Below are 27,500 nucleotides of genomic sequence, written 5' to 3' on the forward strand. Positions count from 1 at the left end.
CTTGTGTATGTTTGCTGCAGCTGCTGCAGCAGCAGCAGCAGCAGCAACTGCTGCAGCAGCAGAACCTGACGCTTCGTCTGCGAGGCCTCGAAGCAGCAGTGCAGCGTCTCCTCTACCGCGATCAGACGCAGCTGCAGCAGCAAACAATGAAGGGGCCCCTGGGGGCCCCCCTAGGGGCCCCCCTGGGGGCCCCCGTAGGGGCCCCCTTAGAGGCCCCTAGGGGGGCCCCCAAGGGGGCCCCCAGGGGGTCTCCGCAAGGGGCCCCCCAGGGGGCCCTCCAGGGGGCCCCCCAGGGGGCCCTCCAGGGGGCCCCCCAGGGGGTCCCCCAGGAGGCCCCCCAGGAGGCCCCCCAGGGGGCCCCCCAGGGGGCCCCCCAGGGGGGCCCCCAAGGGGCCCCCCAGGGGCCCTCTGGGGGCCCCTCTTCGATGCCAAGTGACAGCAGAAGGTCAACTGCTGTGAGGCATTTGCTGCTGCTTTTGCTGCTTCACTTTTGTGTCTCTGTTTGTGTCTTTTTGTTTTCTTTTTTATCTTTTTGTCTCTTTTTGTTTTTCAATTTGGAGACTCTTTTTGCTTCTTCTCTTTTTCATTTTTGCTGCTGCTGCTTCTGTCTCTGTCCCTTTGCTGCTGCAGAAGCACATAGCAGGGAGGCAGCGGGCGGGCCTCACAGCAGCAGAAGCAGAAGCAGCAGCAGCAGCAGCTGCTGCAGCAGCAGCAGCAGCAGCAGCAGACCGCAGCTGCGTCTCTTCCCCTGACACGCGGCAGAAGGCTCGGAAGCTGCAACGGCAGCAGCAGCAGCAGCAGCAGCAGCAGCAGCAGCAGCAGCACATATCTGCCTCTGCGCGCGGCGCACGGGCCTTGAGAGGCGCGCGGGCCCGCCACGGCCTAAGCAGCAGCAGCAACAGCAGCAAAGCAGCAGCAGCAGCAGCAGCAGCAGCAGCAGAAAGTTCAGAAAATTTTGGAGATGGAACTTCTGTCTCCTCAGAAGCTTTCGGCTCAAGTGTCTCTTTTGTCTCTTCCGAATCTTCTTTCGAGTACGCCCGGCGGCGGTGGAAAGAAAGGCAGCAGCAGCAGCAGCAGCAGCAGCAGCAGCAGCAGCAGCAGCAGCAGCAGCGGCAGCAGCAGCAGCACGAGATACAGGATAGGGAGGTGACCCTCAACAACCCCTCGCTGGCCCTGAAGCAGCACGTGCAGCGCATGCGGCTGCGTGCAGAGCGAGCTGCAGCAGCAGCAGCAGCTGCTGCTGCTGCTGCTGCAGCAGGGGAAGCAGCAGCAGCAGATAAGCCCCCTGCTGAATTCGACCTGCTGTTTAACCACTGGTCACTTTCAGCTGCAGCACAAAAGGAAGCAGAAATTACGGGCCTTGTGCAGCAGCTAGCTGAGCTGCTGCCGCTGCCCCGCCGCAGGGGTGCAGCAGCAGCAGCAGCAGCAGCTGCTGCTGCTGCTAAACCGGCCAGGAAGGCTGCTGCTGCTCGCAGCAGCAGCGGCAGCAGCGAGGAGGACAGAGAGACAGCAGCAACAAGCAGCAGGGGCAGGGAAACACCGCGCGGCAGCAGCAGCAGCGGCTACAGACGCAGCAGCAGCAGCAGCAGCAGCAGCAGCAACAAGAAAGTCTCCTTTATGGCTGAAGCAGGCCACGAGACCCCAAGAGAACCCCCACAGAGCCACGACGCAGCAGCAGCAGCAGCAGCAGCAGCAGCGGCGGCCGAAGACGCTGCGTTGAAAGAACGAGCAGCAGCAGCACCGCCAGCGCCATCAGCAGCAGCAGCGCCAGCAGCAGCAGCAGCAGCAGCAGCAGCAGCAGCAGCAGCAAACCTCCAGGGTCTTCCTTTCTCTTTTGCTGCTGCTGACAATGATGTGCCTCTGGGCCTTTTGCTGCCAGCCTCCAAGCGGCAGCTGCCACAAGAGGAGCCCCCAGCGGGCCTGAGGTTTACAGAACCAGCAGCAGCAGCAGCAGCAGCAGCAGCAGCAGCAGCAGCAGCAGCAGGGGGATCGCCCGCAGCAGCAGCTGCTGCATTTCCCCCATCGGCCCCGTTCCGGGAGCAGCAAATAGAACAAACCCCCTCAACTCCTAGAGGGTCTTATTTGGGGGGCCCCCCTGAGGGGGCCCCCCTTCGGGGGCCCCTGTTGCAGGGGGGGCCCCCCATGGGGGCCCCCCGCCAAGGGGGGCCCCCTCTGGGGGCCCCTGAGAACTTGAAAGTGAAACCCCCGGGGGCCCCTCCTCGGGGCGCGTTTCCCCAGAAGTTTCTGTTTCCTCCTGCTGCCAACGCGGGCCGCAGCAGCAAAAGTGCAGCAGCAGCAGCAGCAGCAGCAGCAGCAGCAGCAGCAGCAGCAGCAGCAGCAGCAGAAGATGGCGAAACTGAGGCCGAAATAGACCCGGCGGACGCAGCAGATGATGAGCTTGGAAGAGGACTTTCTCAAGTGCTGATTCGCACGGAGGAAGATGTATCCAGAAGCCCCTGCAGCAGCAGCAGAAGCAGCAGCAGCAGCAGCAGCAGCAGCAGCAGCAGGAGCAGCAGCTTGTGCAGCTGGCTGAGTGACGACGACGAGGAGCTGCCACGCGCTCGCAAGACGCAGGCTCCGGCTGAGCAGCTGCTGCTGCAGCCGCAGCAGCCGCAGCAACAGCAGCAGCAGCAGCAGCAGCAGCAGCAGCAGCAGCAGCAGCAGCAGCAGCAGCGCCTCTTCATGACTGCTGCTGTGCATGCAGCATCCCCCCGCAGCGAAAAGCCAAAAGCTGCTGCCAAGAAGAGGCCCCCCCCGGTGCCTCCTTTGAAGGGGGGCAGCAGCGTGCAGTCAAAAGAGGGGTTTGGGGGGCCCTCAGATGCTGCTGCTGCTGCTGCTGCTGCTGCTGCTGCTGCTGCTGGTGCAGCAGCAGCAGCAAACGAAAAGGCGGCGGGGTCCCGCAGAGGCTCGCAGACGTCGCGAGAGCTGTTAGCAGCAACAACGAAGGAGAAGCTTTTGAGCCGGTCCGACTCATTGACTGGAGACGCAGCAGCAGCAGCAGCAGCAGCAGCAGCAGCAGCAGCAGAAGGGTCTCCTCGCTCCTCGAAAGGAGCCACGCCCCGCAAGCAGCAGCAGCAGCAGCAGCAGCAGCAGCAGCAGGACGCTGCAGTGAGTCCGAGTGCGGGCTCCCCCGCGTCGACGGCGCGGCGGCGGGGGTCCGCTTCTTCGCAGCAGCAGCAGCAGCAGCAGCAGCAGCAGCAGCAGCAGCAGCAGCAGCGGGGGAAGGAGCAGCAGAAGCCGCGGGGGCCCCGCGCGCGGCAGGTAGTAACAGCAACAAGTGAAGAAGACATCAACTCCGGGCGGCTGCTGCTGGACCCGAAGCTAATTGAGTCTTTTCGGGTGAAGCAGCAGCAGCAGCAGCAAGCGCTGCAGGACTTGGAGAAGCTTTACGAGCTGCTGAAGGAAGACGCAGCAGCAGAGGGAGCAGCAGCAGCAGCAGCAGCAGACGGCGCAGCAGCAGCAGCAAACGCCGGCAAGAAAGACGACGACAAGCACCACAGCCACAAAAGCCAGCAGCAGCAGCAGCAGCAGCAGCAGCAGCAGCAGCAGCAGCAGCAGGGGAGGCAGCGGGAGCTGGAGTGGGCGTCGCCGCTGGACAGCGTGCTGCAGCAGCTGCGGCAGCTGCAGCAGCAGCCCGCAGCGCAGCAGCAGCGGGGAGTTGCAGCAGCACTTGGAGATGTCTTGGAAACCCTAAAAGGGACTTTAGAAATGCTGGAAGCAGCAGACAAAGACAGGAGAGAAGAAGCAGCAGCGCAGCGGCTGCTGCTGCAGCAAGCAGCAGCAGAAAGGCGAGAAGCAATAGCAGCAGCACTGCAGCAAGTCGAGGCCCTCGCCTGCAAGGGGCAGCAAGCAGCAGCAGCAAAAGAGACACAACAGAATAAAGAAATCAAAGAACTGCATGCGCAGCTGCAGCAACTCAGCAAACAAAAAGACCTTCTCCGCAAACAAATCGAGCTGCTGCAGCAGTTCTGCAGCAGCGACCAGTGCGTGCTGCTGCAGCAGCCCCCCACTGCAGCAGCAGCAGCAGCAGCAGCAGCAGCAGCGGGAAAGCAGGCGGGCGAGGCGTCTCCCCAAGCGGGGGGCCCCTCAGGGGGGACTTCTCCGTCTCGGGGGGCCCCCCAAGAAGAGGGGCCCCCGGGGGCCTCCCTCACAGGGGGGGCCCCCAAGGGGGGCCCCCCTGGGGGGCCCCCCCCAGTGGGTAGTCCCCCCCCAAAGGGGGCCCCCTCCCCAGGGAGGGGGCCCCCAGGGGGGCCCCCCCCAGCGGGGGGCCCCCAAGGCGCGGGGGGCCCCCAACGGGCTGGGGGCCCCCAGGGGGGCCCCCAGGGGGGCCCCCAGGGGGGCCCCCAGGGGGGCCCCCAGGGGGGCCCCCAGGGGGGCCCCCGGGGGGGCCCCCATGGGGGCCCCGGGAGTCTGGAAGAACTTTTAAAAGTGGTGAAGGGATTATCTGTGTTGGAAAAAAAAGAAAGAGAAAAGTTTTTGTTGGAAACGAAAGCAGCAGTTGAAGAAATAGGAGAAAAAGAAAAAGAAAGAAAGAAATTAAAAGAAACAATTGAAAAGACTTTGGAAGTGGCAATGAGGACTTGGGAAAAAAGAAATGAAAACAGAAAAAGAAATGAAAGTGAAAAAAGAAATGAAAATAAAAAAAGAAATGAAATTCAAAAAGTCCCAAAAGCCAGCCAAAGGACTCAAGACACTCCAAAGACACTCCAAAAGGTGGTTTAAATAAATTATTTATTTCAAATAAATTTTTAATTTAAAATAAATTGTTATTTTAAATTTAATAATAAATAAATTATTATTTTAAATTTAATAATTAATTGAAAATAAATAGTCAAATATGCATAATTTATCTGAAATAATTAATTATTTTAAATTAAATGACTAATTAAAAATAAATAGTTAAATACAAATAATTAATTCAAAATAAATAATTAATTTAAAACCAATAAATGAATGCGAATAAATGAATGCAAATATAAAGAAATAAAAAAAGAATAAAAAACAAATAATTAAATAAAACTAAAATAAATAAAAATGAAAAAATTAAGAGAGAAGCGTATCTCTTTTTCTCGCTAATTGCATTTTACTTTTTGTGTTTATTTCATTTATTTTATTTAATTCATTTAATGTATTTAATTATTTTATTTTATTTTATTTTATTTTATTTTATTTTATTTTATTTTATTTTATTTTATTTTATTTTATTTTATTTTTATTTTGTCTCTTCAGGCAGCAGAAGCAGTTGATGAAACAGCAGCAGCAATTCTTTGCTGCTCCTTTTCTTCAGTGGCGGGGGCCCTTGAGCGGTTTTCAAGTGCTGCTGCTGCTGCTGCTGCGCTGCAGCAGCAGCTGCAGCAGCAGCAGCAGCAGCTGCAGCAGCAGCTGCAGCAGCAGCTGCAGCAGCAGCAAGACAGAACAGAAATCAACACCAGGGATCAACAAAAGACACTCGAGGAGGCAACCAAACTCAAACTCAAAGAAGCAAGAAAAGCCGTGCGCCTGGTTTAGGGTTTAGGGTTTAGGGTTTAGGGTTTAGGGTTTAGGGTTTAGGGTTTAGGGTTTAGGGTTTGTATTTAGGGTTTAGGGTTTAGGGTTTAGGGTTTAGGGTTTAGGGTTTAGGGTTTAGGGTTTAGGGTTTTAGGGTTTAGGGTTTAGGGTTTAGGGTTTAGGGTTTAGGGTTTAGGGTTTAGGGTTTAGGGTTTAGGGCAGTGGTCAGCTTAGGGTTTAGGGTTTAGGGTTTAGGGTTTAGGGTTTAGGGTTTAGGGTTTAGGGTTTGCGGTTTAGGGTTTAGGGTTTAGGGTTTAGGGTTTAGGGTTTAGGGTTTAGGGTTTAGGGTTTAGGGTTTTGTTTTAGGGTTTAGGGTTTAGGGTTTAGGGTTTAGGGTTTAGGGTTTAGGGTTTAGGGTTTAGGGTTTAGGATTTAGGGTTTAGGGTTTAGGGTTTAGGGTTTAGGGTTTAGGGTTTAGGGTTTAGGGTTTAGGGTTTAGGAAGGGTTTAGGGTTTAGGGTTTAGGGTTTAGGGTTTAGGGTTTAGGGTTTAGGGTTTAGGGTTTAGGGTTTCCACATTTGAAGGGGCACATTAATGACAAGCCTCTTTGCTTGACCCTCGCTGATCCGCTGTTTCCTCGCTGCTGCTGCGGCTGCTGCTGCCCTTGCTGCTGCTGCTGCTGCTGCTGCTGCTGCTGCTGCTGCAGTGCGAAGAAGCTGCTGCTCACCTGGAGTCGGAGATTGGGGAAATGGGGGCCCTCAGCGAAAGCTCGACAGCTCCGAGCAGCTTGAGGGGCCCCCTGGGGGCCCCCCTGGGGGCCCCCCTGGGGGCCCCCCTGGGGCCCTCTTTGAGGGGCCCCTCTTACTACGGGGGGCCCCCCACTTTGCCCGAAATCAGAGACTGTCTGCTGTCCCCTTTAGCAGCAAAAAGACAAGAGGGTTTGCTGCTGCTGAAGAAATGCCTGGCCCTCAGCAGCAGCCAGCAGCAGCAGCAGCAGCAGCAGCAAAGTCCCAGAGCAGCAGCAGCAAGAAGGGCCAAGGCCCATCTCCTCTTCCACAGGCTCCAGCTTCTTGTACAGGCCCAAGCTGGGGGGGGCCCCCCTGGAGGGACGAGGCGAGGGGATGGGAGGGACACATACTCCAAAGGTCAGGAACTAGGGTTTAGGGTTTAGGGTTTAGGGTTTAGGGTTTAGTGTTTAGGGTTTGATGTTTAGGATGTATTTGCATGAACAGTTGTTTATATTAGATAAGACTTTTTTGGGGAAAATATATAAAGATATAAATTTGTAGAAACATGCCTTTGCCTCTGGATCCATTGTTTCTTGCCTAGGGTTTAGGGTTTAGGGTTTAGGGTTTAGGGTTTAGGGTTTAGGGTTTAGGGTTTAGGGTTTAGGGCAAATGCTGTTGAGCTGCAGCAGGGAAACAAAGAGACAAAAGCTGCAGCAAAAGAGGCTCGGGACCGCCAGGTGTACGTACACCCGAACGGGGGGCCCTCGCCTTACGAAATTCGTTTGTTAGGTAATTACAAATTAAAAATCCAAAAAAATAAAAACAATTTAAATCTTATTTTGTTTTTAAATTCCCAAAAAAGATTTAATTAAATAATCCAAAAGAAGACATTAAAAACCTCTTTTTATTTTTCAGGCAGCAGCGTCGTTGCCCAAGCAGCAGCAGCACCTGCAGGGGGCCCCCGGACGTGAGAGAAGCGTCTCAAGAGCCAGCGGAGACTCCTTTTTGTATGGAGACTTTGAAGAAGGAAGTAGAAGAAGACTTCCGACAGCTTTGGTGAAAGATTTATTATCTTTTGAAATGAAAGAAGCCAGTGAGAAGTGGGACTTTTTAAAATCTTTTTTTGGAGTTTTTAAAAAGCTTTTTTTGGTTTTTTTTTATTTAAAAAATCTTTTTTTTGGCTTTTTTGACTCTCTTTGAGAATGCCTATTTGTCTCTTTTTGGCATTTTAATTTAATTTATTTTTTTAGTTTGTCTTTTTGTTTATCTCTTTTTGTCTTTCTTCCTTTCTTTGTTTTTTCTCTCATCTTTTTATCTTATTTTGTTTTTCTTTTTTTTTCTTTTTTTGTTTTTTATTTGCTTCTTTTTGTGTCCTTCAATCTCTTTTTACTTTGCTTTCTTTCAGTCCCTTTTTTTCTTTTTTTGTTTTTTCTTTTTTAATATTTTAATTTCATTTTTATTTCCTTTTTGCTGCTGTCCTTTGCGGTTTCTGTCATTTGCTGCTGTTGCTGCTGCTTTGTGCCTCTTTGCTGCTGCATTTTGCTGCTGCTTTGTGTCTCTTTGCTGCTGCATGTTGCTGCTGCTTTGTGTCTGTTTGCTGCTGCATTTTGCTGCTGCTTGGTGTCTCTTTGCTGCCACATGTTGCTGCTGCTTTGTGTCTGTTTGCTGCTGCATTTTGCTGCTGCTTTGTGCCTCTTTGCTGCTGCATTTTGCTGCTGCTTTGTGCCTCTTTGCTGCTGCATTTTGCTGCTGCTTTGTGTCTCTTTGCTGCTGCATTTTGCTGCTGCTTTGTGCCTCTTTGCTGCTGCATTTTGCTGCTGCTTTGTGCCTCTTTGCTGCTGCATTTTGCAATTTGCTGCTGCTCTTGTTTGCTTTTGCTGCAGTGCTGCTGCTGGGGGGGCCCCCCAAGAAAAGGGTACTGGGGGCCCCCACCCGGCTTTGTCTCTTCTGCAGCCTCCAGAAAGGTTTTATAAAGGCCACAGAACTCCAGGAGTTTGGTTTCAATATGCGGACAAACACAAACAAGGTGCTGCTGCTGCTGCTGCTGCTGCTGCTGCTGCTGCTGCTGCTGCTGCTGCTGCTGCTGATGGTGGTGGTGGTGGTGGTGTGGGTGCTGCTGCTGCTGCTGATGCTGGTGGTGGTGGTGCTGCTGCTGCTGCTACTGTTGCTGATGCGGGTGGCTTGTTGCTATTGTTCTTGCTGCTGCTGCTGCTGCTGCTGCTGCTGCTGCTGCTGCTGCTGAGTTGTTGCTGCGGTTCTTCCAGGTGTTGCAGGTGTCTTGCTGATGCTGCTGCTGCTGCTGCTGCTGCTTCTGCTGCTTGGCTTGTTTTCATTTCGTGCTGCTTTTTTGTTTTTGGTGCTTTTGCTGCTGTTGCTGCTGTTGCTGCTGCTGCTGCTGCTGCTGCTGTGTCGCCTTCTGCGCTTATCTGCTGGCGGTGGGTGCATGCATGCATGCATGCATGCATGCACGCATGCATGCATGCATGCATGCATGTAGTGCATTAAAATGGTTAATTTGAACAATTAAATGAATAATTAAATATTTTATTTTCAGGATTTGAAAGAGGAGCTGAAGGAGCTCAAAAGGGAATTAGTTTTCTTTTTGCCCCTGAGGCCAACACAAGAGGTGCGGTGAGTTCCAGAAACTCATTTAATTAAATAAATAAATAATTTAATTAAAATAATAAATAATTTAATCAAATAAATAAATAATTTAAATAAATTAATTAATAAATTGAATGAATAAATAAGTTAAATAAATAAATAATTTCAATAAATAGATTAATCATTTAATTAAATAAATAATTAATTTGATTAAATAAGTCAATAATTTAATCGATTAAATAATCAATTAATTAATTTAATAATTTAATTAAATAAATAATTAATTTAATTAAGTAACTTAATAATTCGATTGAATAAGTAATTAATTTAATTAAGTAATTTAATAATTTAACTAAATAAACAATTAAGTTAATTAAATAAATAATTAGTTTAATCGAATATTTAAAATTTTAAATAAATAAATGAGTAATTTAATTAAATAATCAAATAATCTCATCAAGTAAATAATTAAATTTAATTTAAAAGTAACTGATTTAACTAAATATATAAATAATTTATTTATTTATTGATGAATTAAATTAGCTAACAATTGGTTAATTGATTAATTAATTAATTTAATTAAATCAAAAAATTTGGTAGTTTGTTAATTAGCTAATTTAGGGGTTGGTAATGATTTAGCGGATTAGTTAATTAATCGACTAGTTAATTAATTACTTAATTAGTCTAATTAAATAATTAATTGAGTAAATAATTAAATAATTAAATAAATAATTAATTAAATAATTAATTAAATAATCAATTAAATAATTAATTATTTAATTGGTTGGAAAGTTAGTTGATTGATACTAATAACCGGAGCAGCAGCTAATAAACAATTAGATAAAATGGTAAATTTCAAACAAAAATAAAATGCAAAAAAATATAAATTAAAAATCTTTTTTAGGTAAAATGGCAAATTAAAAAAAAAATAAAATGCAAAAAAGAATAAATTAAAAATCTTTTTTGTCATTTTGCTGCATGCAGCCCACCGCAGCGCAGCAGACAAACGCCGCGGCCACAAGCCCTAGGGCCCTTCCATCTCGGCAGCAGCAGCAGCAGCAGCAGCAGCAGCCAGCAGCAGCAGCAGCAGCAGCAGCAGCAGCAGCAGCAGCACAAGGGAGGGGCGGAGGGGGTTCACGCCGCCGCAGTTCCACGGGCACCCAATTCTTATCGGGGGCCCTAGCGGGGCCCCCTGGGGGCCCCCCTGGGGGCCCCCCTGGGGGCCCCCCCGGGCAAAGAAGAGGGGCCTCCGCGTCTGGGGGCCCCCTGGGGGCCCCCCCGGGGGCCCCCCTGGGGGCCCCCCCCTCGAGGGGCCCCCCGGGGGCCCCCCTGGGCTCGAGGGGCCCCTCGCGCGGGCAGCGGAGCCTCTCGCGGGGCCGGAGCAGGGGCCCCCGGGGCCGGCGGCACCGCCGCCACCGCAGCAGCAGCAGCAGCAGCAGCAGCAGCAGCAGCAGCAGCAGCAGGAAGCAGCGGAGAAGCAAAAGGGCCCCTGCTGCTGTCCCCTTCGTAGACCCTCTTTCCTTCAAACCCCCGCCCCCCAAAAAGAGGCCCCTGGAGACCCCCTGGGCCCTCTATGGAAGGCCAGCCCCAGAAAGGAGACAGCGAAATTTGGCGAAGTTGCCAACAAAAGAACAAGAAGAAAACTTGGATTTAATTGACAAAACTCTCGACCAGATTTACCAAGTCCTTGTGGGGCCTCCTGCGCAATTTGCTGCTTCTTCCGAGGGTTCTAGCAGTCCCCGCACGCCCCCTGCTGCTGCTGCTGCTGCTGCTGCTGCTGCTGCTGCAGCAGCAGCAGCAGGCAGCGAGCAGCAGATTCACCTGCTGCCCTCGCGCTGCAAGCAGCAAATCGTCCAGGAGGCCGCGCATGCATTTGCTGCAGCAGGAAGGCCTGCGGTCCACCGGAGGCCCCCTCCCCCTCCTGCTGCTGCTGCTGCTGCTGCTGCTGCTGCTGCTGCTGCTGCTGCTGCTGCTGCTGGCACGGCCAAACGCCCACTGATGAAACGCAGCCAGCAGCGCCAATTCTCAGACTCCCCGCATGCAGCAGCAGCAGACGGGCCGCTTCAGGGGCCCTCTGCTGCTGCAGGGGGGGCCCCCCGGGGGCCCCCCAAGGGGGGGGCCCCCGGGGGGCCCCCCTCCAGCTCCCGGGGGCCCCCCTCCAGCTCCAGGGGGGCCCCCTCTGCAGCAACTGCTTCTACGGAGGGCCTCAAAGGCAGACGCAGCATGCCTTTGGACTTGACAAAAGTGAAGAACAAACACAGCAGCGAAGCTGTCCCTAAACTGTCTCCCCAAGAGCTGCAGCAGCTGCAGCAGCAGCAGCAGCAGCAGCAGCAGCAGCAGCAGCAGCAGCAAGGAGAGGAAACCGACACAGATGCTTCCAACGGCGAACCCGATGAGGGGCCCCCCACCTTCTTCGGGGCGCCCAGAGACGCAGCAGCAGCAGCAGGCAGCAAAAGGGGGCCCCCCAGGGGGCCCCCCAAGGGGCCCCCCAAGGGGCCCCCCAAGGGGCCCCCGCCCAGGGGGCCCCCCACCAAGGGGGTCCCTAAGGGGCCCCCCCAGGGGCCCCCCAAGAAGTGGGGGGCCCCCCCAGTACCCTACAGCTTGGAGGCGGTGCCTGTGGAGCCCCCTGAGGGCCCCTCTGGCTCTGGGGGCCCCTCGGGGGGGCCCCCGGGGGCCCCTTTAGACAAAGAAGAAGCAAAGGGACTTATAAAAGAGACAGAAAGTGAAAAAGGAGACAAACAAATCCCAGAAAAGAACAACAAGTGGTGGGCCCCCCTGCTGCACCCCCCCCACTTTAACTTCTGGGACTTGGGGGCCCCCAGCGACTCCGAGGGGGCCTCCAGCGACAGCGGGGGGGCCCCCAGCGAAGCTGGGGGGCCCCCCAATGGGGACCAGGGGGCCCCCTGTGGGGTGGGGGGGGCCCCCAGCGGGGGGCCCCCTGCCTCTGAAGGAGACAGGGAAATCCCCAGGACCCCCAAAGCAGCAGACAGGATTTTAAAAGAGATTGCTGAAGTGCCTTGGGAGCTACGGGGACAGCCCAGACAGCAGCAGCAGCAGCAGCAGCAGCAGCAGCAGCAGCAGCAGCAGCAGGAAAGGGCACAGCTGCTGCAGCCACCTACGGGGGGCCCCCTCACTCCCAACAAGGCAGCAAGGGGGCCCCCGCCCCCGCCCGCAACAAGCAGCTTGCCTTCTTGGGGGCCCCCCAAAGCTGCTGCAGCTGCGCAAAACGCGCAGCAGCAGCAGCAGCAGCAGCAGCAGCAGCAGCAGCAGCAGAAGGCCCTTTCTGTTCGGGGGCCCCCAGCCAAGAGCAGGCCCCAGGGGGGCCCCCCAACTCCAAAGGCCAAGTCCAAACCCTCTGCTGCAGCTGCAAAGAAGAGGCCCCCTTCTGCTGCACCACCGGGGGGCCCCCCTCCAAGGGGCCCCCAAGCAGGGGGGCCCCCCAACATGAATGGCTTGGGGGCCCCCCCCAGCAACTCAGGTTTGGTTCTCAGCGGCTACAGCAGCAGCAGCAGTGGGGCCCCAGACCCAGGCGTGGGGGCCCCCGCGTGGGGGCCCCCCCTTGGGGGGCCCCCAGTGGCGATACCCCTAAATGGCGAGGGTCCTATGGGGGCCCCCAGCCCGGGGGGCCCCACCCTGGAGTGGCTCCCTGTTCAGGGGGGCCCCCCTGTGGGGGCCCCTGTGGGGGCCCCTGTGGGGGCCCCTGTGGGGGCCCCCCCTGTGGAGATCTTGCCTATGGAGTTCTGCCCCGCTACAGAGGGGCCCCCTGTGGGGCCCCCCTCCCCTGTGGGGGCCGCCTCCCGTGTGGGGGCCCCCTCCCCTGTGGGGGGCCCCCCTGTGGGGGCCCCCAGGGGGGGCCCCCCTGGCCGAGGGGCCCCCGTGGCAATGAAGCCCCTAAGGGAATTCCCGGGGGTCTCTGCAAACTTCGATGGGCTGTGGCAAATATGGCTGAGACAACAAGAGGCCCTTTCTATTGAAGATGTGCCCCCCTTGGGGGCTGGGGGGCCCCCCAGTACCCTCCCGGAGGGGGCCCCCCCGGCTAGGCAGAGCGGGGGGGCCCCCTCGGGGGCCCCCCCGGGGGGCCCCCAGAAGGAGGCCCCCGGGGGCCCCCAGAAGGAGGCCCCCGGGGGCCCCCAAAAGGGGCCCCCCGAGACTTATAGAGTTATGCTAAATGCTAGTAAGGCTGAAGACGAACTTGTGTACGATGTGTACAAGGAAGAGCCCCTCCCGGACCCTGCTGCTGCAGCAGCAGCAGCGGCAGCAGCAGCAGCAGCAGCGGGGCCCCCCCCAAGCGTCTACCCCAGCGAAGACCCTCTGGGGCCCCCAGCAACCTGGGGGGCCCCGGGGGCCCCCCCAGTAGACCCTTTTGCTGCTGCTGTGGGGGCCAGCGAGGGCTTTAATACTTTTTGGGAGAGAATGCAAAGACACAGGGCGCAGCAGTACTACTGAGGTGTACGTACACCCGGAGCGGGGGGCGGAGGGCGTGCTGCTGCAGCAGCAGCAGCAGCAGCAGCAGCAGCAGCAGCAGCAGCAAGGGACGCAGACATTCTTTGTGTGTCTGTTTTATTCCCAATTAGACAGTTTGTAGTTCTTTGTAATTTGTCCTCGCGGCGCGACTCCCAGGCTGAGGTGTCTGTACACCTGAGAGCTGCGGAGTGTGGGGTCAGCAGCAGCAGCAGCAGCAGCAGCAGCAGCTGCTGCTGCTTTCATTTTTCTGGTTTTTTTGTCTTTTGCAGCAGCCCTAAAGCCGCTTCTCTGCATGCACTTGCATGCCTTTGCTGCAGTTGCTGCTGCTGCTTTTGCTGCTGCTGCTGCACAGCGCCGAAGCGCTTATTTGTCCATTTCAAAACTATGCTTATTTGTCTATTTTGAAACTAAAATAAATAACAATTAATCGAAAGACCTGACAAGTTTTAAAAGGATTAAAAGCCTTCAAGTTGGAGTCTTTTCAGTCGGAGGTAAAATGCCAAAAAAACAAAACGCCTGGCCTCCCCGTTGAGGTGTACGTACACCTCAACCTCCAGCACCCCAAGCCCACGAAAAAATCCAAAAAAGAATAAATAAATATATTTAAGTCCTATTTACAACAAACTATATATATAATTATAATTATATATATAATAATATATATATATATCATATATTTGCAGAATTAAATGCCGTTCACGATGCAGAAACTTGCTCATTCATTCAGGTGTACGTACACCCCACGCAGCCCTGGGCAAAACGCCGACTGCGACGTTTTGCCGCCAAAGTGGAAATGGCAAATAATTTAAAATGAAAAAAGGGAAATAAATATAAAATCTAAGCAATATTTGCAAATAGAGAAACATTTGAAAAGAAAAGGAACAAAACCTGAATAAATAAAAAATCTAAACAACACTTGCAAATAAAAAAACAAAACCTGAATTTATCTGTACAAAAAAACATGTAAATAAATAAAGAAATATATGTAATATATATACATAATATATACATATACATATTATACATAATATATATATATATATACATATATATACATATATATATACATATATATATAAACATAATCTATATGCAAATATGCACAGATGCAGAAGCCAAATATATATACTAATGCATAATGCAGAAGTTCATTTAAATGGACAAATATGGAAAAAAGAGGATAAAGAAATGCAAAAAGAAATGCAAATAAAGATGTCAAAATCAAATAAACAGAGTCAAACTCCAAAGACACATTTGCAAACAAATCTCACAAACATTTAATTTAAAATATAATTCCATTTACACTATAATGGACTCTGCCAAAGCCCATGCATATATACGCCTGTACATAAATGCACAAGAACAAATCTATATACATATATATTCAATAATGTACAAATTATATATATAAAGATAAATATATATATATATGTATAAATATATATATATAGAACTATATATAGAACTATATATATATATATCCACCACTATACACATATAAATATACATATTTATATTATTTATATGAGTGTGCACATGGAGGCATACACATACATATATATACATGTATATATAAATATATAATAAAATAGAAATACAAGCACATACATCCACTAATAGAATATATATATATATAGATATAGATATAATTATACACTATTACTTACATATATCTATACATATATATATATATATCTGCATAGGTACATACATACATTATGCATTAGGTATATATATGTACATTCATATATGTGTATGTACCTTTGATTACAAACATACATATACATATAACTGTATATACCATATATATATATATATATATATATAGATATATAAATATTTATATATATATATAAGTGTGTACCATTACAAATATATATATAGACTATATATGTACAACTATGGACATACAAGCACATTTCACATATTTGAAAGCGCATGCACACAGAACAGACTCCCAAAAGACGAGTAAATATAAACAAACAAAAGACACAAATAATAAAAAGTTTAAACAAAACAAATAATACAAATTACGCAAATAAACAAACACTCAGGCCTACACGAGCTTTGCCCATCTGTCTAAAAACAAATAATGAAAAAGTAAAAAAAACATGAAAAAGAAAAACGTGCAAAGTTCACCACGGGCTTTTGCATGCATGCAACTTGCATGCATGCAACTTGCATGCATGCAAAAAGGAGAAAAGTAGCAAAAATGCAAAAAAACATTTTAAATGCAGCCCCGAATGCCTACAAACTTATAAACTACAGTAGCCTCATTATTTATGTAAATATAAATGCATTGAAGTGTTTCTAAAAGTATGAAATGCATTAATACACATCTAATGGAAAAGACATTTCTAAAAATATATTTTAAGCACAAAGGAACAAAGATGAGGAAATTAATAACGCACTGGAAGAGCAAAAACTTCTAAAAAGGTATTTAAATGCGCACTTATAAGCATTTAAATATATTTGCGCATTTATAAACATTCAAAGACAATTTAAAATTCAAATATTCAACTTTTCACAAAGACAATTTAAATTTCAAATATTCAATTTTTCATTCTTGCGAAAAGTCGAACGCATGCGGGCAGCAGCTGTACGTACACTTCAGAGCTAACGCCAACGCCCAGAGCTGACAACTAAATGCAGAAAGTGCAGCAAAATAGTGAAAAGTTGCACATAAATAACATTTAAATGATATTTAAATAATATCTGAATACTATTTAATTATTATTTAAATATTTTGGCCATTTATATGCCTCTGTGTGCCGGGCGGAAGACTCGAAAAAGCAAGTGTACGTACACCGGGACTTTTATGGACTCAAAGTGCAAAATTCATAAACTGTTTTTTCCGCAGACAAAAAGCAAAAACAAAAAATGCAAACATTTCAATTATTTACAAATATTAGAAGTGCATTTAAATCTTCCAGTATATGCAGAGTAGAGCCAGCTGCCATTAGCTGGCTAGCTAGCTAGCTAGCTAGCCACTGGATAGCGAGCAAAAATGCACAAATATGCAAATATAGGCAAATGCAAACAATTCATAAACAGCCCCAACTTCTACAGCACTTCAAAGCATTTAAAAACACTAATAATTCTATAAACACTAAAATATATTTATAAACATCTGCAAACATATATTAGACATTTACACACACATGTTCATAAACATGCATAAACACATGCTGAATGTTTATAGACATATACTAGCCATCTATGAATATATATATATATATACCTACAACTGCATACGTTTACGTAATATATAAATATAAATATATATATATATATATATATAACAAAAGAAATATGGCAAAAACTGGCATAATTAAGCATTGACATATATATCCTATAAATAAATATACACTAAATAGACAAAATACAACATTATAATAAATAAATAAATAAATATGTACATATTGACGGATATACAAGTCCATATACACATATATATACACATGAATATACTCTTATGCATATATATGCATACACAAACATATAACAATACAAATCCTTATTTATATTTGGCTAAATATTCAAATCAATAAATGCATAAGCATTATATGCATATATAAATCTGCAAGTATATATATATATATATCTAAAGATAAACACATTAGTGTATATATAAACAAATGTCAATAAACACAATTATAAATACAGAAAGTACATTCATTTGCCCCTTTACACAACACAAATGTAGAAAGAAACACGGTTTGCACTACAACACTACTTTTAAATGAAAATGATTTAAAAATGTTCCCATTTGTAGCCAAGAGATGCATGCAAAGATGCTACGGGGTGTACGTACACCCCAGCCCGCTAGGAGCAAGAGTTTCTGCATTTTTTAAAGTCAAATTTGAGCAGCAATTTCGGCAAATGGCCATAATTGGTTTTAAATGTGAAATAATATATTTATTTATGGGAATTTTATTTCCAAAAAGACGGGAAAAGATGCAAAAAAACACAAAAAACTTTCCAAGTTCAAACAAATAAAGCAACTCCTGCATTCAAAATTCAAAAACATTCTACAAATTCCAAAAAGCCTGCATGCAGGAAATAGGTCTAAATGAACTCAAAGAGAGGAAGTTCCAAATGCAAAGAATGCCAAAAGAAATGCTAAAAAAGAAACAAAGAGAAAAGTGGCAAGTGCATGCATGCATGCGTTTGCATGCATGCGTTTGCATGCATGCGTTTGCATGCATGCATTTGCATGCATGCAGTGTATGTACATACAGCGGAATCCATAAGCCAGTTGTACAAAACTTTTACGAGTCAACAAAGCTAGTCCTAATTAGCATTAAACTAGAAAGAAAAAGTTTATTTTGGAAATGCATTTATCTGCAAAAAACAAACTCTTCACAATTACAATGCTAGAATGCACTTTTTAAAACTTTAATTTGACAAAATGGCAAATACAACAAACAAATAGCCACTTTGGGCTGTACATACACCTAAAAGCCGGCACTATTAGTCCCTTTTCGCGGCGCATGCAAATGGCCATTTGGGGTGTACATACACCTGAAAACACGCGCGGTGTACGGAGAGCTTTCGAAGTTTTTGGCTTTTTTCCATTTAATGTCTTTTGTTTTAAATGCAAAAAAATGCAAAACTCCGAAAATGAAATAAAATGAAAAATTAAATTTATGCATTTGCCAGCATGTACGCATTTACACTGCTTTTCCATTTCCACCCATTTACCTGCAAATACATAAATAAGTTTAACTCTAAACACAAGTATATAAGTATACATATATATATATATTTATATATATTTATATATATATATACATACATATAATATATTTACATTTATATAAATATATATCCATACATATATACATATATTTGGAAAAGAATCTTTACATATATATACTCATGCACATATACAAAATATATTCTTTTTGTCCATATTAAATCCATTATGTACATTTACACAAATATATAAGTATACTAACATGCATCCTATGCATATATGTTCATTTCTATTTATACACAATATATATATATAAATACGTAGAAATAACCTACAGGACAAATACATATATATATGAATATATATATACATATATGAATATATATCTATACATATATAAATAAGTAGAAATAACCAATAGGACGAATATATATATATATATATATATATATTCATATATATAGTATATATGTATATACATATATATATAAATACGTAGAAATAACTAATAGGACAAATATATACATATACAAATGTACAAAGTCATGCGTAATAAGCATGTCTGCATGCATGCATGCATGCGAACAAAAAGAAATAAACAAGAGGCTCGGCATTGCATGCGAAAGAAATGTCGAAAAATGTGCAAAGCTAACAAAAAGAACTTAACGGAAAAAAGTGCAAAAGTTTTGGTGTTGTAAAGAGAATAAATAATAAACAGCGACAGCAAATACAAATAAAGGGAACAAATAATAAAAAGCGAGAACAAATACAAAAAGACAAACAATAATAAATAATTAAAAATAACTATAATCCAAAATAACTAAAATGCCAACTTGGAGATTCGGACCCACGGAAATTGCTTTTAAATGGTCCAAATTGGAATTAAAATTGAAAATATAAATACCATTTGCAGTTTTAAATCAAATATTGGCCTAATATTTAAATTTTTCGAAAAAACACTTCTACAAAACTACAAAAAGTTGAAAAAATGATGAAAAAGACATGCAAACATAAGTGCATTAAAAGGAAGAAATAAATGCAATATAGACGCATGTTTATTATTCATGCATGCGTTTCTGAAGAAATGAATAAATAGTTCTTTAAATACAAAAAGCAGCAAAAGTAGTAATAGAAGAAAAAGTAAAATAATTTGCATGCACTCACTTTGCAACTTGGGACTACTGTACATACAGTTAAACCATTTCTGTATTAAAAACGAAACAAATGCAGAATCGATTTATGCATTATATTCTATTTAATGCATTTCATTTGTCCTTTCCAAATTGGATTTGTTTTTATTTGCAAAACCAGTTACGTGTACATTTCCAAACGGTTCTTTGCAGGTGTACGTACACCTGGAAACGCATGCATGCATGCATGCATGCATATTCCAAAATGCCAAATAACTATTTATACATCTATAAACTGCATCTCTGTAACATATGGGACTTAGACTGCCACTATAATATATATATGTATATATATATATACATATAAATCTATGTATATATACACAACTATATATAGAGATAACAATATATACAAATTGAAGCTCCATGCATATATATATATATGTGTATATATATATATATAAATATATATATATATATATATATATACATAAATGCATGTAACTTCATGTAGATACAAATATATATATACATATATAGACTGTATGTGCATTTATATATCTATATATACATATACCCATATATATATACATTTATATCCATATATATGTATCTATATATATATATAAGTTAAACGCTATATTACATGCATATATATATACACATACATATATAAATATGCATACAAAAATGCATACAAAGACGAAGTGAATAATAAATGCCTCCATAACATGCATTATATAAACTCAACACAAATGCCATTTATTTATTTGCAGATATAACAGCGCATGCACGCAAATAAAGCCACTGTTATATAAATGAGCCAAATGTCATATTGCGAATCTGTAAACAAAATCATATATGTACATATGCACATACGTTTGCATATATGTACAAATATATACACATATATATATATATATATATATATATATATATATATATATATATATATATATATATATATAAACTTATGTGCATATGTGCAATAATAAATGCATGCACACTATAAATATATACATATATATGCATGCATATAGAAACTAAATTTACATATAACTTAACTGCTGAAATATATTTATATATATGTACATAAATTCCACCTATAAATATATAAATATATATTTTTAAAATAAATCTAAAATGCAAATTGAAAACACTTTGTTTGTGTGGTTGTGTTCAACCTGAATGTTACTTTACACACGTATACTACTATACATAAACGCCATACACAAATATATAAACATAAATATATATAAATATATAAATGAATAAATACACATAAATATACAAATATATATCTATTTATGTAAATAATTACTAATTACTAGAATGATACACAATACAATACATATATATAATTGCTATAACGATACACAATATATGTATATATATACAGATACATAAATATAATTACTAGAATGATACACAATATAATATATATATATATATATACATATATAGATATATAAATATGATTGCTAGAATGATACATATATATATACATATACATATATATATATACATATATATATATATATATATATATCAATATAATTACTAGAATGGTACATAAGACAAATGCACGTATGTAAAAATAATACACATAACAACTAGAACAACTAGACAATACATATATATGCAAACATAAATAACTATAAATATATTACTACTAAAATCACAAATACATACATATATATAAAATGATGCATAAGACGAATATATATATATATATATATATATATATATATATATATATATCACTTTAGTTTATATATGTATGTACATTTATACGTACATATAAAATGATGAATAAGACATATATATATGAATGTCCTATATACTGCAAATGCGTGCATGCATATATTTAATACATATACATATACAAATATATATATAAATATATATATATATATATGTATATAACGAACATGTAACATATTTGAAATATGGATAAGCGCATGCAAATAAGTGTTTACAAAGAAATCCCCAGAGTTTCTCCCCTGCATTTGTCACAATAGATGAAATAAAATAAAGAACTTTCTAATCTGCATTTAAAAATATATTTCTTTTATTTCAATTTTCAAAAAAGAAACTAAAGCGAAAAGTCCAAGTGCTATATTCCACTTTGCAGCTGAGCTGTATGTACACCCCAGAGATGTACGCGTACAAAAAAGCAAATAAAAGTAAATTTATTTATTTATAAAATGCAGCAAATAAATAAAAATAAATATAATAAGTAATTATATTTACTTATAAGATGCAGCATTTAAAGAACAATAGAGAAGCATGCAAACACAAAAAAATATTAAAATAAATAATAAAGATTTGCAAAATGATATCTAATTTGTAATGTACAACATTTGAAACATAAATTATATAAATTCTAATGAACAAACAATATGCAGTATATAAAATAAAATAAAAATAATGCTTAAAATATAATAACTAACATGTAACAGATCTAACATATAATAAACAGGTAAGTATATATTTATATCATTTCCTTATATATATAAAGTCCGGTAATTATAATACCAGTAATATATAATATGCAATTTAAAGAAGTGCTATATAGCAAATAAACTGCAAATATATACATTATGGATATATAAACTAAGTTTAAAAATACAGAATAAATAAAATATATATTCATAAATACACATTTTATATATAAAATGTATTTATTTATTTGTACTTATCTACACTTACAAATGATGTATTTATATATTTGCGCTTTTACACATCTATAGTGCAGGTGAAAAAATTCTAACTTGTATTTATACGACAAATAAATATTAAACATAAAGTGTACATTTATTTATTTAAATATATTATATGCAACATTGTAATACATTGAAAAGTATTAAATTGTATTTATACGACATATAAATATTGAACATAAAATGCACATTTATTTATTTAAATATATTATATGCAATATTGTAAAACATTCAAAATTATATACTTTTTATTCCATACATATGGGAAAAGGATATATACAAATACTAGAAACGCAAATAAACTTGTTTTTATTATTTATTTCTTGTTTTATTTATTTACTTCAACTAATAACGCAAGAAGAACAAAACTTGCATGCAAAGAGCCGCATGCATGCAGAGCACCAAAAGTGGAAAAGCTCAAAAAACGGAAAGAACAAAATATGCCAATGTCCAAATAAAGTGCAAACACATTAAAAAGATATATTTGCACTTTTACTAAGTTTATATCCCGAAATAAATGCAAAAAAATCCACAAATATTCATATTTCCTTCTTGCATTTGCATGCACAGGCTTGCGGCTGCCCGCGCGCGGTGTACATACACCCGAAAAGTGGCTACGGACCTGCGGTGTACGTACACCTCAAGAAGCGCAGCCGTCTGCTGCAGACAAAATATAAATGCAGCTCTGAATGCAGTTTTTAATTTAATTTAAATACAATAAACATGAAAACATTCTTTTTCAAATTAAAGCCCCAAAAGGTCCATTTCCTGGTATTCTCAACTCGCCATGAAAATATGCATGCAGTGCCGCAGCCCAAAAACATGCAAACATGCACTGAACAGAATAAATGTATATTTGTTTATTTTCTTATTTTTTATTTTTTATTTATTTGTCCATTTATTCATTTATTTGGAGGAAACAGCCCACAGATACAATACAGTGCGTAATGTGTATATTACCTCATATGTGAGAGACTGCAGAACTGGAAAAACAAATAAGCCAACAAATAAGTGTTCAAAAAAATTAACAAATATATCTTCAGTGAACAAATACAAATATATAAATATGGAATATATATTTAATACAAATGTGGAATATTTATATTAAATGCATTTATCTGCAGCATGTATTTATACATTTATTTTGGCACTTGCACAAGCACTCAAAACTATTTATTCTGTGCAAAACGCATGCATTTATATCTCTAAAAAGTGCATTATTTAGCTCAATTAAACCCGGACTTTTTGCCAAATTCAACTGCCGTTTATCCTAACAAACAATGGCATTTATTTTGCGCAAAAATAAAAACAAAAAATTTTAAAAACAAAATGCGATTTCCCGTTTGCGGCATCAGGTGGATATACACCCGCGGGATCAGTTCCAGTGTATAGACACACCGCATTCAAAGTGGAAACTTGCATGTTTATGCATGCACAAATGTTAAATATATAGTGGACTATGCACATAGTTGATATAATTTATATTTAGTTCGTATTATTTATATTTTTATATTTTATAAATATATATACATGCATTCACGCACATTCAGAATTCTACATGTACAAGTATGTGCAAAGTGCGTGCGGTGTATGTACACCTGGGCTTCTGCAGGTTCAAATGGAACTTCCTCGAAATCCCAAACAAATTAAAACAAACACATAACTGATATATTTATTACACATGCACAGTCCGCGCTTTTGCAAATAAAGAAAAAATTCCTTAAAATGCCGCAAATATATTTTCAAATTCTGCACGGAATCTCGTGCAGACAAACTCGGCAGTGGACCTCGTGCGGTGTACGTACACTCGGGCTATCCATAAGCCTATCTATGCATGCATGTGGATATTGAAATGTGGATAAAATGTTTATTTATCACAAATAAATATATATATTAGTGCAGAATGTTTTCATATATATACTTCCACACTTTTTGGTTAATTTGGTCCATTTAAGCTGGTGAAAATCCACAAAAAGATGCACCAGTTTGCATATGCCAGGTGGACATACACTTCAGATATCTCTGCAAATGCCGCGACTCTGCATGCACGCTGGTGTACATACACTCCACTCTATCTGCACTGAGATATATAAGGGTGTCTTCAAGTGTATTTGAAGAAAATATAACCAAATAAATCATTTCAATGTGGTATATAAATATATACATACATATATACATATATATATATATACATATATCTAAGTGCACAAAAAGACAATCTGCATGCATGCACATACATTTCTAATTCTTCCTCAATTAGACCTTCATTTCATCCTGATTGCATGCAAATAAGTGCATGCAACTAAATGTATGCAAATAAATGCATTTCTTCTGTTTAGTCGATTTACATTATTTATATTTATAATCCATTTATTCTCTTTTCGCAGACTTCTGCAGTGTATCTACACCGCACGCGAGGCCCAAATGGAACAAATAGCATATCTTTCAAAAGACAACTTTCGCGAAATTTAATTTCAAAATGAATTAAAAACAAATTGAAAATGCCAGAAGAATCAAATAACTCTTTTAAAGAAAACTTGGCGCAAAAAGCTCCAAAAAAAGTCCCAAGTCGCTGCCATTAAGCTCATTTAAGTCCAATGCCTATTTGAAATTATATTTTTTTATTTTTGTTTTGTTCTACACATTTATATTATAATTATATTTTTTTATTTTTGTTGTTCTACATGCACATGCACCATATATCTTCAAATGCACACAATAGATGCACTCTGAAACATATATATATACACATATATATATATATATGTACATCTATATGTACATATATATATGTATTTATATATGTATATATATATGTACATATGCACTCTGAATCATATATATATATATATATGAATATGTATATATATATATATATGTATATATATATATATTATATATATATGTACATATATGTATACACGTATAATGTACATATTAGACATATGCATATGTATATATATTTACAAATATACGTGTAAAGCAATATATATAATATATATTATATATAATATACAATATATATAATATATATATATATATTATATATTATATATATTATATACATGTATCACATACATATATGTATCAGCCAACAACATAAATGTCCACGTATGCATCATAACAATACCTCACATACGCATACACATACATATATACATATACGCATATATATATATATATCTATACCTATGTATATATATATATCCATACATATACACATATATATATATTTTTATATGCATATATATATCCATACATATATGAATACATGGATAGGCAAGTATGCACATATACATACACGAAAGTACCTCGTGCAGCAATATATATATATATATATATATACAAACATAAACACACACTCATATACATATACACACATATATACATTATATATATATAGACATATACATTTATAACTATACGTATATACACATATATACACATATTTATATATATATAAATATACACATATATATATATATATATATTAAATATGAATACATTTATATCCACACATATATATATATAGATATTAATGCATGTGGGCGCGTACAAGTTCAGATCTGTTTCGTGTAAACTGCCCTTAGGCAACTCCACCTGCAGTTACTTGCACTATATGCATTAAATAATATTAAATAGAAATTCAGAAATAAATATATTTCCTCTTTACATTTCAAGTGCATTTAAATGTTCATTTCCTCCCTCAAAGGCGAAGAGAAACACGCCTTGAAACTGCAGTGTACGTACACCGCAACTGCATGCACTCCGACTCGAGTGTATCTACAGCTGCACTAAAGTTGGTGCTTTCTTCGAAATTAAAATAAATACAAAAAAGAAATTCAATTAAATTCAACTGCAAATAAGGTGTATATACGGAAGAGAACTGTACATACACCGCAACAGCTGAGAGCCGCTTCGCGCATTTGGGGTGTACGTACACCGCTACACTAGCAGCGACTTCACCCTTTTAAAAAAGTCAAATTAAAAAAAGAATTCCAATAAAAGTGAGCTCTCAGGTGTACGTACAATACAAATAAACTGCTGCTTTCCACTGCAGTGTACGTACACCTCAAACAAGCTGCCGCTGCTTCTGCCTCTTGCTGCAGTGTACGTACACCCCAGTAGGCTGCTGATGCTTGCCCTCGCTGCAGTGTACATACACCCCGGCGCTGCGGGGCCGGGGAACTCCCCGGCATTCTAAAAACTGCTGCTGCTTTAAAAGCTGCTGCTGCTGCTGCTTCAAAAGCCGCTGCTGCTGCTGCTGCTGTTCTATAGAGCGCTGCAGTGGCTATTAGTGCTTAAGCAGCAGCTGTGTCACTTCATTCGAGTGTACATACACCGCACTGCAGTGTACAGACACCTCAAGGTGTTGCTTTCGTTTACAACTTCGGACTATTCAAATCAAAGCTCGCTGCACTGCAGTGTACATACACCTCAGCAGCGAACTACAGTATTCTGCGGTGTACGTACACCTCGCACTTTGGAGTGTATGTACAGCTCACTGCAGCAGGAACGTGCACTAGACAGGGAAGAGTAAACCCATTCTCTGCGGTGTACGTACACCGCAAGTTCTGGCCTCGCATGCGTGCACTCACTGCAGTGTATGTACACCCCACTGTCTACAGCTCTACGTGCACTTCACTGCAGTGTATGTACACCCCACGTTGCTGGTGCGAGCTACACTCACTGATTGCAGTGTATGTACACCCCACTCTAGCGGCCAGAGTCACTTCACTGCAGTGTATGTACACCCCACGTTGCTGGTGTAAGCGTCCACTACTCCAGTGTATGTACACCCCACGTTCCTGGTGTCGACGTACACTCCACGTAGCTGCGGTGTATGTACACCTCACGGGCCGGGACACTGCATCGCACTCCAGTGTATGTACACTGCAGAGGAGCCACGTGCCATTCTATTCGAGTGTACGTACACAGCCCCATGCGCAGTGTATGTACACCTCAAGTTGCGCGCAGTGTATGTACACCTCATTGATTGCAGTGTACGTACACCCGAACTGCGCGCACCTTCACTTCTCCGGTCTTGAGCAAAAGGGCGCACGCGAAGCCGGTCATTGGATCCATTTCATTTCATTTTCATTTCATTTTCATTTCATTTTCATTTATTTTAATTTTATTTCAATTTTATTTCAAATAAAACTATTCAAATATTACGGACGCCAAATTCAAGTCCTCGGTCCACGTACACCGCGGCGGCAACTTCGAGACGCGACTGACGGCCAAAAACTGGATGAAAGAATGAGCAAGATATCAGAAAATGACGATAATAATGATAATAATGACGATAATAATGATAATAATGATAATAATAATGATAATAATGATAATAATGATGATAATGAGGATGATAATGATAGGATTATGAGACAGTAGCAAGGAAACGTAACGCGCGGGCGTCGGAGAGGTGCATGTACACCGCAGGAGGTGCATGTACACCGCAGAGGCGCAGGATATTTTGACAAAATAATAATAAATAAAACTAAAAAAGAACTAAAGGGAGTAAAAAGAGCAGAAACAATTGAAATAATAATATTGGGAAGGATAAAATGGCAGCACTAGTTCTAGGCTACAGACACTGCAACAAGCGCGGTGTACGTACACCTCAGGCCCCACTACACAACTAGACGCTAAACCAACAAAATAAA

The 27,500-nt window shown here is 42.0% G+C and overlaps 3 protein-coding genes across 4 annotated transcripts in view; 2 read left to right on the forward strand and 1 right to left on the reverse strand.

Annotated features, from left to right (window-relative positions):
* ENH_00041150 (hypothetical protein, conserved) overlaps nt 1-7,274 on the forward strand; it is a gene marked incomplete at both ends in the record, with an annotated part of 9,045 nt that extends 1,771 nt beyond the window's left edge. The window contains 6 exons of the mRNA XM_013580769.1: nt 21-455; nt 631-4,431; nt 5,230-5,493; nt 6,193-6,631; nt 6,872-6,953; nt 7,130-7,274. Of these exons, the coding sequence (XP_013436223.1) occupies nt 21-455; nt 631-4,431; nt 5,230-5,493; nt 6,193-6,631; nt 6,872-6,953; nt 7,130-7,274 (5,166 nt within the window). The remainder of the gene's footprint in view (nt 1-20; nt 456-630; nt 4,432-5,229; nt 5,494-6,192; nt 6,632-6,871; nt 6,954-7,129) is intronic.
* Nucleotides 7,275-8,214: 940 nt separating this feature from the next.
* Nucleotides 8,215-8,547, reverse strand: ENH_00041160 (hypothetical protein; the record flags this gene model as incomplete). Its single annotated transcript, XM_013580770.1, has 1 exon — nt 8,215-8,547. One exon carries the CDS (start codon nt 8,545-8,547, stop codon nt 8,215-8,217), a length of 333 nt encoding a protein of 110 aa, XP_013436224.1.
* A 2,269-nt stretch (nt 8,548-10,816) lies between these two features.
* ENH_00041170 lies at nt 10,817-13,264 on the forward strand (the record flags this gene model as incomplete). 2 transcript variants are annotated; one of them, XM_013580771.1, is made up of 1 exon in its annotated part: nt 10,817-13,264. In XM_013580771.1, the coding sequence occupies one exon, from the start codon at nt 10,817-10,819 to the stop codon at nt 13,262-13,264; it is 2,448 nt and encodes an 815-aa protein (XP_013436225.1). The 2 variants fall into 2 exon arrangements, with proteins under 2 accessions (XP_013436225.1, XP_013436226.1); XM_013580772.1 differs by having other exon boundaries at nt 12,551-13,264.
* Nucleotides 13,265-27,500: the final 14,236 nt, after the last annotated feature.

The sequence above is a fragment of the Eimeria necatrix genome, genomic scaffold (genome assembly GCF_000499385.1).
Source record: "Eimeria necatrix Houghton genomic scaffold, Enh_scaff300, whole genome shotgun sequence".
Lineage (NCBI taxonomy): Eukaryota > Apicomplexa > Conoidasida > Eucoccidiorida > Eimeriidae > Eimeria > Eimeria necatrix.